This window comes from Leptonotus elevatus, chromosome 12, assembly GCF_054856555.1.
Source record: "Leptonotus elevatus isolate MCC_2025b chromosome 12, RoL_Lele_1.0, whole genome shotgun sequence".
Lineage (NCBI taxonomy): Eukaryota > Metazoa > Chordata > Actinopteri > Syngnathiformes > Syngnathidae > Leptonotus > Leptonotus elevatus.
In genome coordinates this window covers 10,752,811-10,765,180 of record NC_141250.1, presented here as the reverse complement: position 1 = coordinate 10,765,180, position 12,370 = coordinate 10,752,811, and the positions used below count along the sequence as shown (strand labels likewise).

Here is a 12,370-nt window from a genome sequence, read left to right as displayed (position 1 = left end):
CAAACTAATTCATTGTGTGCCATTGACAACCTAAACATGTCACAGTTATTGTAAATATTTGAATGAAAACAGAATAAAACAATCGAATCTAACATATTAGCCTAAATACACCGCGTGGCGACAACATATTACACTGCCCTTGAAATGTTGTATGCCGGGATCGTAGTAAAGGTTTTTCATAATGGCATGTGGGCAGAATATGGCAGCAAAGTTTGGTGACTTGCCATAAAATACAAAACTTAAATATTGCAAGTTATCTCCGCAAGACCCACAAGGGCCTGTCCCGTTTTTAAGAGATCCATAGACGCTGCATACCGGCAGAAATGTACTGTATATAATAACTCCACTCCTGATTCTTCTCAGTCTGCAACACTTCCCAACTTACGTACACCCCCGGGAGGAGTGGAGATACAAGGGCCCCTTTCATCACCGCTCGCATCTTGAATGCCTCTTGATTTGGATTTTGGCTCAATTGTCCTCAGACATTGCTGCATCAGAACACATAGCTGACTTACTGCTGAGTGGAGAGGCATGCTGGCTACAAAGGCTGAAGGACCCCTCCACCCCTCTGCTCTCCACGGACCAACACTATGATGGCGGGTCACATGACCTCAACACCCCTGTCAAAAACCTGTTGGTGAAATACTTATCACTTTTATTTGCCTGCTGCCTCACTATTAAATCGGAGCATCACCGCTTTTATTTACCTTCCAGGAACTCTTTGGGTATCCCGATCTCAAAACGGGATAGCTTCCTAGAAAAGTGGGCCATGTTTCGAGAGACGGGCGGGGCACTCAGCCGGCAACCTTCGCTGGATAATATCCTGGATGGCCCCTTCAGCTCAGGAACAACCAAACTGGAACAGGTCATTTGCTTCTTTGGGCACTTTGAGGCCAATGTAAGAGTTGTGTCAGTTTTATTCGGGATAAGGTGTGTTAGAGAGGAAACTTTATTTTTTATTTTTTTTATTTTACAGTATGTTTTGTAATGGTAGCAGCATACAACATAAATATGGACAGCAGTGTGACCAGTAGTTAAGGAGTCTGCCTCATAGTTGAGAGGTCCTTGACTTGAATCTTGGTTTAGGTCACCCCTGATTGTGAGGGTTTCCCCAAGTACTGTGACTTCCTGAATGTTTACCAATACAGTGCAGTATGTGTCCTGTCTGTCTCTCTTACAAAGTTATCTGGGATAGGCTTCTATTTACCTTCTACTATAATGAGGACAAGCTTTATAAATTAAATGGAAGTTTGGACATACATGCTTTCTCATTAATAAGGTGATGCCAAATGGTTGTTGTGCATGGTAAAGACTTCTGTGACAGAACAATACAAAACTTCTACTGACAGATTTAGGCCAAGGATATGATAGTTTTGGATTTTTCTTTATATTTAGTTTTTATTTTTGACCATTGTTTTATAAATTCAGTTTGTTGAGTTTTTAGAGCATGTTTGTTAGTTTTTAATTATTTTTATTTTTTCGAAAATGCTTTTTTCCCCCAATTTTTATTCCGAACATGTATATATGTTTTAGTTGAATTTTTATTAGTTTTAGGATTAGTTTTATTTGTATTCTTTATTTTGAGTTTCAATTTTTTAATTATTTGTCAAGTGCAAGATTTAAAAAAAAGTGTTGTGTAATAAAGTAAAGTGAACTACAATTTTGAAGCGATTGTTTGACCCTCCTTTATTTGTACGGACGTACAGCAATACCATAAGAAATACATTTCAAATGAACCTTGAAAGCTCATATTGACAGTGCCAAAAACTAAGGACATTTTTGCTATAGCTTGTTTTAGTTAATTTTATAAACAGAAAATGTACTTTCAGTTTGTTTTTGTTTATTTTCGTTTAAATTTTATTTAGTTAATGAAAATGTTTAGTGTTTTTTTACTATAATAACCTTGCTTTAGATGTATTGAAACTTATTAGAACAATCTTAAACTTATTAAAACACACATTTTAAGCACACTGTGCATTCACGACTGTGATGCTCCTTTTCCACAGGGTATTACATGAAATAAGTAGGCCAATACTGTAAAAAGGATTGCTTAAAAAATATGATATAGTAGGGGCTCGGGCGATGAACTGCAGCATAGTGGGTTGGGACACTACATTATAGTAAACACATCTTGTGTTGGGCCTCATTAGAGAGTGCAGACGTACACATAGTGGAGTATCCAATGATCGTCTACATCAATAGTTGCATCGCAGTCATGCTGATGTTGGCTGAAAGTGGTTGCAAATGGTTAAGCAGTGCTAATGGAGAGTACAAGTAGAACTGACCATTTATTTGTCCACGTTCTCACTGTATGTTTCTCCTCAGGTGAAGCTGATGCCTCCAGCACCCAATGATGACCTGGCGTCCCTCAGCCAGCTCACCGACAGCAGCCTGCTCTATGAGATGCAGAAGCGTTTTGGCAATGACCAAATATATGTAAGTCTCTGCCTTGGATTCTGCTAACAAAATGGGCACTTTTTGCCACTACTTGACTACACTGCTGTCTGTCACTGCTGGGCACAATAAAACGTTGTCTGCACCAGTGACAATGAGAAAAAAAAACTCAATTATATCGATATGGAGGGGGATCAATGGATGCATTCAGGGCTAAACTGCCTTCATCTTCCTAAATTGCCTCCATTTTAAATGCATGCAATTTCCTTGTCCTCTGCCTGTATTTATCCATTTGGAAACCACAGTTTAAAGCAAAACTTAGACCTTTATGACACACTTTGAATTGAAGTGGAGGCCCATATGTGCGATGACGTGGTTCACAGTAGGGGGGACACAATAGAGGGGAATCAAATGGTTGGAGGAGGGAAGGAGAAATGACTGTTAATGTGTGTGAAGACAGAATGACTATGCTGGGTAAAATGCTGCAATCTTGGTGATGTCGCAGCACGCTTGATGCAATTGAGTGTAATTTCAACTCCGGGGACAAAAGGACACGCTCACGCGTTGCGATCCAGTTGTGTCAAGTGAACACAATTCAGTCAGCCTCGAATGCAAATGTTTATTTGCCTGTCGAAATGAAGTTGACATTGACTCAATATGAAATGTTGTCGGAATGCAAGACTATTACAAGCAGACAGCAGCGGCTACCAAAATGAGTTGAATATGTGTTTTATATTTCATACAGAGTAATGATTACTTTGAAAATATATATAATACATAAATTATATTATACATCAACAAAGTTGTCTCCCTGTTGCAGTCTGTTCTGATTCTAAACAATTCTTCTCCATAGGAAGACATGAAAATTAATTGATCCGTTCCAGGATCAAATTATTCTAACTGTAAAGGCAATTTTTAAAGTATACCAGTAACTTAAACATTAGTAGAGAAACTAAAAATAAGTTAAACAGTGCATAAATAATGAATAATTGCACAAATGACCACTAAGGAGGGCGTAATATGTCATGTAACAGTTGTATTACTTCCTGTTTCTACAGCATACTAATAAGTTACAGTGTTAACAATTAAAAACAAAAAAAATCCAAGCAATATTGCTAGCCTGCTTCAAATGTATATGACTTGTGATGTTTATTTTTTTAACGAGGCACATCTGTACATTAGTACATTCTCATTGAATGACAAATTCTAATAATAATAATAATAATAATAAAAATTACTTATTTTAAATGTAGCCTACCCAACAATGGCCTTCATGTCAACCCACCGCTTGGGATAAAGTAAGGACAAAGACTGCAATCGCTCCATATGCTCCCAGCAGGGTGGTCAGAGATGACACTTTTGATATGGGTTCTTTCACCTGCTGCCAGCAACGAAAGAGCCCCCCCCTCCTCCTCCCCTCCTCCCTTCCCCCCAACAGAGCATCAATTGAAGCTGTGGACAACCATCATTAACAAAAGGCTCCATTGTTCACTGGAGCGTTACTGGATTGAAAGTTGTTTACCCTCTTGGACACACTAGTAAACCTCATAAAGGCGTAATAGGTTCAGGTCATCAACCTTGAACCAGCAAGGCCAATCCACTCTTCCAGCGTTCAAAGGTCCTTTGGGACTCTTCATTAGAGACTAGCGGGTAACACCTCATTTTAAGGGGTTTCAATGGTGCTATATTTTCCAAATGACCTCCAAGTGTAAGTGTATTGTGTAGGCGGGTGCAAATAATGTACTTGACAACATGGTCATTTCTGAGGCCACATTCTGCTCATTGTACAACTGGTTAACCACACTTGGGGGGAGGGGGGGGGGGGGGTACAGCTGGCTTAGTGAATTGATGATTTTTGTTTTGTTTGTTTGTTTGTTTCTCCGCAGACTTACATTGGGCACATTCTTTTGCTGGTCAACCCAAATAAGGAGCTGCCTATCTACTCCACCTTGGTAAGCATTTAACAGACCTCAATTAGATGCTTGAAAGACTGCAACACCCAGAATGCTTTGCGCCTCATTTGCCCTGCCTCTTTGTTTAATATGAAACGTTTTTTAACGTTTTGCATGACTGGTTGTGATAACATTTGATTTCCTGTTTCAACCTCGCGTGGATGTAAATTACCTTCAACACGGTTTGGTGAAAATACAGTGCAATAGATAATAGTGGATAGATTTTTACTATATAAACACAATATACATATATATTGTAAATTTTCTATTGGCTTGTCGTTGTAGTGCACACTAAAAGTTACACGATAATGGATGTTGGCTGCCTTGTAGGGAGACATAAACCTGAAATGGACCTTGTGGTTGATAAATAATGCATTCTTCCTGTTAGCAATGCACAGCGTCATCAAGAAATCAAGGGTGGAGCCATGTGCAGACCCTGAAACTGAATTTTAAACAAATGCAGCTTCCGCTAAACGACACAATACGCATCATCCATCAGCTAGTGTAACGCACTTGATTCCAAACGGCACATTAGGAGGATTTGGACTTGATCGGAGGAGACATCTTCTCCCGCCAAGGTCCATCCCTCTGGGAGGTGCGAGGAGGACATATGTCACAACATCCTCGGTCTGCTCGTTGTCTGTCACCCTCTCGCTCCTGGTGGCCAACAACCTGCTCAGACCAGAAACCAGACGTCCAGCAAGGATTTTAACCCTATAAAGCCTGAACCATGAAATATATGAGAGAAAATTCAGATTCTTTGTAAATAGAGTATTTATTGGTCCTTTTGAAAAAACGTTGTCTTTTTTTTCTTTTTTAAAGAACTTCCATATTAGACATTTGATTTGGGTCATATTATTATCAGGGCTCAAAATGTCTTGTATTTAATATGATATGTTTGGCGTTAAAGGGTTTTCTGAGATTTTATCGTCCCAGTCGTTACATATTCTTTACATTTATCTGGCTGCCTACATTTCTAAATTCAGCCATTGTCCAAACATACAACAAAATAAGACCCAATAAAAAGCTGTGTCAGAAGGGAGACGGCAGCTCCTCCCCCTGCTTTTTTCAATTTCTATAATTATATTATGGGACTTGCAGGACAGTTAACGATGCCAAGATGTTACTTAAAGCATTGCCTGTATAATCTCTTATAAAAGGTCTCACAAAATTTAACTATGGGCCATTTTTCTTGGACGATAGTTTCTTTGGAGGCCTCCAGTGATCCCCAGACCACACTATGATTTAGGTCCTGAATGTAAAAACGGCATTGACTGGCATTTCATTCACTGTTCATGCAGTCATTAGCCAAACTTTGACAGAATCGAGCATTTAAATGGCCACTCTACATTTAAAGCATCCTGTTTTCAACACCTTCATTGGACCCGGACGTCACCTGTGCCGCGTAGCGCTCATAGACTGAGCTGTTAGTTAAGCCGGTTTCCGTGACATCCCCCCCCCCCCCCCCCCCCATTCCATCCTCTCCGACTCCAACATTTCTTGAGATTTGTTGTAATGTCAAAACGTTTTTTCCAGGCTTTTACTATGCTCCCCTTTGGGAGCATGTCTCGAGCCTTGTCGTTTTTCCCCTCCCCCTCCCTCGTGAATTCCCTTCTTATCTAAGATCTCGGGGCACTTTTTAGCGAGTAGCGACAGGCATTTACGTCCTGTCTCCCTCTGTTGGTGATTGCAAGGAAACCCTGCAAGGGTGTCATCTTTCTTGCTGTGTTCATACAATCGCCAACAAGGTGTGAAATACTAGCCCGGTTATGCGACTTTGCAACCTAACAAGTCATGGATTGTGCCTGTTTGTCTCTCTCAGGTGAGTCAGTTGTACCTGAGCTCCACAGGCCGCCTGTGCTCCTCTCTGCCTCCTCACATCTTTTCGTCAGCGGAGAGAGCTTACCACATGATGCTCCAGGAGAGACGACCCCAATGTTTCATCCTGAGGTGCGTGTCCCAACACGAGCCGCCCTAGTTGCACTGAGGCCAAAATTCAGCAGAGCGAAATAATTGCAAACAAGATAATAAAGTTTGCTCCTTCTGTTTCAGCTCCTGTTAAACATCCCCTTGAGAGATAAATAGCCGTGGGCTTGTTTAGTGTTCATACACCGATGATTGTGTGTTTGGAGTGTTGCGGTGTCACGGTCTTTGTACTTGGCTTTGACGGAGGCAGCTCCTTGATTGCAATTACGTTTCGCTCCAGCTCTCCAGTAGCATTCCTGCTGAGTTGTAACCAATCTGGCAGTGAGTTAATGCACCCTGGCCACAGGCTATCCATCTCTCTCGTGCACACACACTTGCGCACACACATGCATGCGAGGGCATTGACCTTTCTCGTCCTGCCTTTTGCTCTTTTTCTTACTTCTTGCTTATCTAGCTTCTTTTTTTCACAACACTAAATAGGAGGTTGATGGTTTTGCTTAGCCATTTTTCACAAAAGACAGGAGATACATGCTGTGTCTGAAGCGGTGACAATCGTTAAAGATGTATTTATGGTTACTGTGGCAAGAGCACTCAGAGCCAATACAGATTGCAGTGGCTAATTCCTTAAATTTTTTTTAAAAAAGTTGTCAAGTTATTATAGTCTGTAGTCTATCTTTTCTTATTCTTCCTGATTTGTGTAGCAAGCAGATGCACATTTTCATTGGTTGTTGGTAATATGTGCACACCTTATAACCATCCAGGTCTTCAGAAATGCCATTTTTCTTGCAAGCTTTTCATGCAAAATACATGCAGTGTGAACATAATATGAACGCTTAACTATTTATTGCCATTCAAGAAGCATGACTCATCATGGTGCATGCCTCTTTTACACTTCTGTCTACACATGCTACTTTGGGCCACTGACAGCACTCTTTCACAATTTCTGCCATTATTTAACCAAGTAATGGACAATATATTTTAATCTGTTAGATCTACATCGGCATAGACAAAACAGCACCAAAGTGAACCTGTGTGCCTCTTGAGTGAGGGAAAGTACTGTCTGCCTCACCTTGAGCTTTTATCTGTTACTGTATATGATCAGCAAAGTTAAATATGTATGTTACATTATCCCAATTGAGTGCATATTGTAAAGTGTCTAAAAACATTACATTGGAGACATGAAGAGAGCCAAAACAAAAAATTGCCTCTGCAATCATTACGCAATCTCAGGTGAGGCACAGTTGCTTGCTGCCACAATTAGCATCTCGCCCATGTATGTTTAACAGGAAATTATGACAATGAAATCAAGGTCATTATTGGATTCAAAATTAAATCCTTATAAAGGACTGACCAGAGAAGTACCATTTTAAATCATTTTAATTCATCTTATCTTGCCTGGTTGTTGCCAGTTTACTGACTGAGCACTGCTGGGGCACCCTCACCGAGTCCCAAGCTGTCAGACCCTTATCAGCTAACTTACCAGCTATAGTCTAAAGCCGATATAGATATGTTTATAATATAAAACCTGAGGCCTCTACAGTATTTTTGTGTCCAACATAAATTCTGCACAGCGTGTGGCATACCTCTGACCAGAGGCAGCTTAGACCCGATATTCATAATTTTGCCCATAAGTGCAAGCTGCACCACTGTAGAAGTGGTCACAGACGACTTATATCATGGTCAATCAAAGTGGCTCCTTTCATTCCACTTTAAATGTTGCATGCTAGTTGTGCGCTAGCCTGTCGACATGTTATAAAGAAGCACATACTATATGTGCCATGAAGTGGGCACATGGAGTCTGCCCTCCCACCCATGATATTTCGTGGGCCCCTCGTAGCTGTATGGCCCAAAAAACACAATACAATGGCTTGGCATGTGTGATTCCTGCTGTTTACATATACACAAAAGTTCACCAAAATCACTTTAGACCAGCTACGCCAGTATCTAGACATAGTCTGAGGAGGTGTAAGTTGAAACCGATTTTCTGCCACCCAAATGTCACCTCTCAGATGGATTAGTGCAGGGAGGTAATTGCTCTTTTTTTATCATTGTGTATTGGTATAATGCGATTTTCTTACCTGTCACCAGAAACCAATATAAACTGAACTTTAAGCCTGGATCCATCATTCACGATCCAATCCAAAGTGATGAATGAAAATATCTCCCCTTCCCCAAGACTTAAAACTTGCAATTTCACGTTTACAGACATTCAGTTAAGCCATAATCCCTGAGGTCATCTTGCTAACCAAATGCCCTTGAAGGCTAATAACCGTTCAAAGAAAAGACGCTGGGAATAAGGCCTTTGGACCTCACAGGCAGCAGGACCCTGCAGGAAATACACAAACCGAACAGCACGCTGCTGTCATTAGTGAGGCCTTCTGACCTTCTGCAGCCATCTGCTGCTGCTGTGTGTGGATGTGTCACGACAGCGGTACCTGATGTCATACAACAGGCCTCAAGTAGTGGATACACCACGGCGGTGACAGAATGTGGGCTGCACTGATCATTGGAGCGGGGTATATACGATAAGCAAGGGTATGGGAGGGTGTTTTTAATGAAGATGCTCTGAGGGAGGGGGCGGACGATGTCGTGATGTCGTATGTGATGACATATGTATGAAACATCACGATGACTAATACGGTACACCTACTCTTGTCAGAAACGTACAGCTTCAACTTTTTTTTTTTTTTACACTGAGGACCTATTTTATGAAGAAATTTTTTTTATATAAATATTTATATGTAAAAAAATAAATAAAATAAAAACATAACTGTAACCCGTGTAAGGCACGGTTTGCATTTTACAACAAAGTGTGTAAAATAATCAATCCAATAGAAACAAATTGCGGAAATCACTTTTTTGGGTCTTTAATAATGATGCAAACAAATCAGTTACCAATATCATCAGCAGGCATGACTTGTGCTGTACATTACAATTCATTTTCCTTTTTGTGTTTTTTTTTTGTTTTTTTAGTGGTGAAAGTGGTTCAGGGAAAACAGAGGCCTGTAAGCACATCGTGCGACACCTGACAGCCAGATCCAGCCCTAAAGGCTTCGCACTGGAATCCAGAATGAAACACGTAAGTTTGGATGAAGCACGAGGGTCACGTCAGGTCATCACACAAAAACCCCCCACAAAAAACACAAAAAAACTCAATACAATTTGATAGTGGTACTTGTTTAGGACAACAAGGAAGGATTCCGCTCGCGCAATAAACAAAAATCTCAATTTCAATCCTAGGCGGTCTAGTATTAGTGAGTTTAGTAGTAATCCCCTTTGGTAGTGGTGTCATGATGTGTTAGCTGCTCTTAAATCCTGCTCATCTCTTGCCTCTCCCTACTGGCTAGCAAAGCGTGTAGCTCGTGCGAGCAAGCGCTATGTTCCGTGATGAAGTCATCCTCATGCATGCAGCCGATATCTGGGTCAGTGTGCTGCCTTATCATCGAGGGACAACTTGGCAAACTACACTACACTGGATTTGACTAGATATACAGTATATAGATGTATACTGACACCTAGTGGTAGGAAGTAAAACATGGAGAACCTTGGATCTGTAATGTAATCTTTTCTTTTTTGAATGATGCAGGTGAATTGTATTCTGGAGGCTTTCGGGCACGCAAAGACGGAGAGGAACAGCAACTCCAGTCGCTTTATCAAGCTGTTGACCATCCAGTACTGTGAGAAGAGGAGGTTGCTGCTCAGATGTAATTAACACAACTTTTAAATGGCTAATTTAGTTACGTCCCTCAATTTGTTTAAAGCATAAAACGTAAAGTTGATTTTCAAAATAAATTACACGGTTTTTTGTTTTTTTTATCCTGTAATTTTATTTAAATATATTTGTGGAGTAATTGTAAAAAATTATATGCACTCACTAAACAATAATAATGCTTCGTTTTGTTAAGTGTGTTTTTTAAACTTTTAAGCTTTATTTAATGTTAATTATTGTTTTTGTTGTTTATCCTGCAACACGCTGAGAGATTCTACTCATATCTTCATCCCATACATTGTGTTATTTATTATTATTATTTATTTATTTACATGACAGTGTGAAAACATGAAAAATTCTTGAGAGAAATTACTAATGTCGCGACCTCTGTTTGTTAAACAAAACTTTCTATTATCATTCTATTTATGATCAAATGTATAAAGGTGATTGCAGTCCACAAAAGGTGACTAAAACAACGTTTGCTGCTTCACTTTCTGTTCATGGTTCAATTATTATTTTTTGATAAATGACAAATCAATAAAATTTAAATAGTTTGTAAAAATTTAAATATACATTTTAAAAACTAACTCCTGTCAACTAAATGTTTTTTTTCCCACTCGTGCTTTAAATTTGGCAATACAAATTTAGGAAATGCTTATCATTATTATTATTATTAATATTATCATTATTGTGGTGATGGTGGTAGTTAATAGTATTGAGGGTTTTCAGTGTATGTAAAAACCTCTATCTATCTATCCTTAACAAAATAAACAATCTACATTGCATTCTGTAGTTTGGGTGTAATGACTTAAAGCTCCAGCAGGGGGAAGTAAAAACTCATATTTACAGCACTGCTTGCCAACTTCCCTCCAAGTTAGATTGACCAATAAGTATACTATCAATGGCTCACACTTATAACCTAATAAAGACTGTTATTTATGTGATTTTGTCTTGTTGTAGCACGCGTGTACACGTACATGCTGGAGAAGTCTCGTGTGGTCCAGTGCCCTCTTCACCAGCACAGCTTCAACATCTTCTACTTGATGGCTGAGGGCCTGTCACTTGAGGAGAAGAGCACACTTTACCTCAGTAACATCTTGGCTCATAAGTGTGTTCTCTCATCACTTGGGAATAATAACAAACGGAATATGGGAATGATAACAAACAGAATATTTCTGTCCATTTTTAATCCACGGTGCTTGTTCTTTGTGAAGGTATCTTAGTGGAGGACTTCCTGGGGGGAGCCCTCCTGTGGCTGTAGCATCTGCAGAGAGCAGGGAGCGTCTCGCCGCTGTTAAGCATGCCTTTCAAGCTGTGGGCTTCAACAAGCAGGTATCGACTGGCGCCACATTTATGTCTTTTGAAGCCGTTTCCTGTCAAGGTTGGTGACAGACATGAGCGTACTGCTCAAGTGGTCTTTCTAAAATACTGTGTTATCACTTGCAAAAACAACTCACTGCTCACTATTTGGTGCACCTGCTGTAGTTTACACTACAATATTTTTGATTACCTCGATTATTTTGTGTACCTGACCCAAAATACGTTATGATGAAGTGCCATTCTACGGAAATGCAAAATACAACAACAATAATAAGCACATTCCTCAATAATTACATTCATGATAGTGTCAAATTAAATGTTTTTATTTTTGTGAAGGTAGTTTTTTAAAGCATTTAAATAGAAAACAAGAAAAAAGCCAATATAAACCCAAAGGTCAGTTGTTATGTTGTAAAACACAATTAAAGCTAAATATGAAAAATATTTTATATTGCTACTCACACTTTTAATGTACTACTCGCACTGGTGTATGGAAGGTGCAAATGTTTGATGGTGGTCGGCGCACACTGGCAGCCACGCTTCCGTCAGCCTGCCCCAGGGCAGCTGTGGCTACTTAAGTAGCTTACCGCCACCACAGTGTAAACGTGTGAGTGCATGAATAATGTGTCCATTCCATTGTAAAGTGTCAAGTGTCTTGAAAAGCGCTATATAAATCCAATTATTATTATTATTATTATTATTATTATTATTATTATTATTATTATTATATTAATAGCAATAATAATATTAATAGTAATAATAAATTATTACTTTTTCCCCAAAATGTATGATTATTATAATTATTAGTACTATTATTTTATTTTTTTATTTGTTCATATAAGTTTTATATGAACAGTGGTAGTACTATTTAATGTCTGTAGTAAAATTTTAACATAAAAGACAAAGTAAGTATATTTAAGCCAAGTATGTTAAATATAATTAAGCCAACATGGAGGCTTGGCTGTACTGTAAATACTGCATGAGGGATAAACATTGACAAGAATACAGATAAGCCGCACAGGTATTGATACTGGCATCAATACAAATCTCTCCCAGACTACTGCTTACACAC

At 39.3% G+C, this 12,370-nt stretch overlaps 1 protein-coding gene across 6 annotated transcripts in view; it reads left to right on the top strand.

Annotated features, from left to right (window-relative positions):
- The window catches only part of myo16 (myosin XVI), a 119,558-nt gene that overhangs the window by 55,189 nt on the left and 51,999 nt on the right, over positions 1-12,370 (top strand). For 5 of the 6 annotated variants that reach the window (XM_086091568.1, XM_086091569.1, XM_086091566.1 and 2 more), the window contains 9 exons: positions 483-633; positions 715-865; positions 2,326-2,436; positions 4,281-4,346; positions 6,169-6,296; positions 9,246-9,351; positions 9,859-9,976; positions 10,942-11,089; positions 11,196-11,313. In XM_086091568.1, coding sequence (XP_085947694.1) covers positions 483-633; positions 715-865; positions 2,326-2,436; positions 4,281-4,346; positions 6,169-6,296; positions 9,246-9,351; positions 9,859-9,976; positions 10,942-11,089; positions 11,196-11,313 — 1,097 coding nt within the window. Of the gene's footprint in view, positions 1-482; positions 638-714; positions 866-2,325; positions 2,437-4,280; positions 4,347-6,168; positions 6,297-9,245; positions 9,352-9,858; positions 9,977-10,941; positions 11,090-11,195; positions 11,314-12,370 lie in introns of all 6 variants that reach the window. The other variant, XM_086091571.1, reaches the window with a different exon arrangement.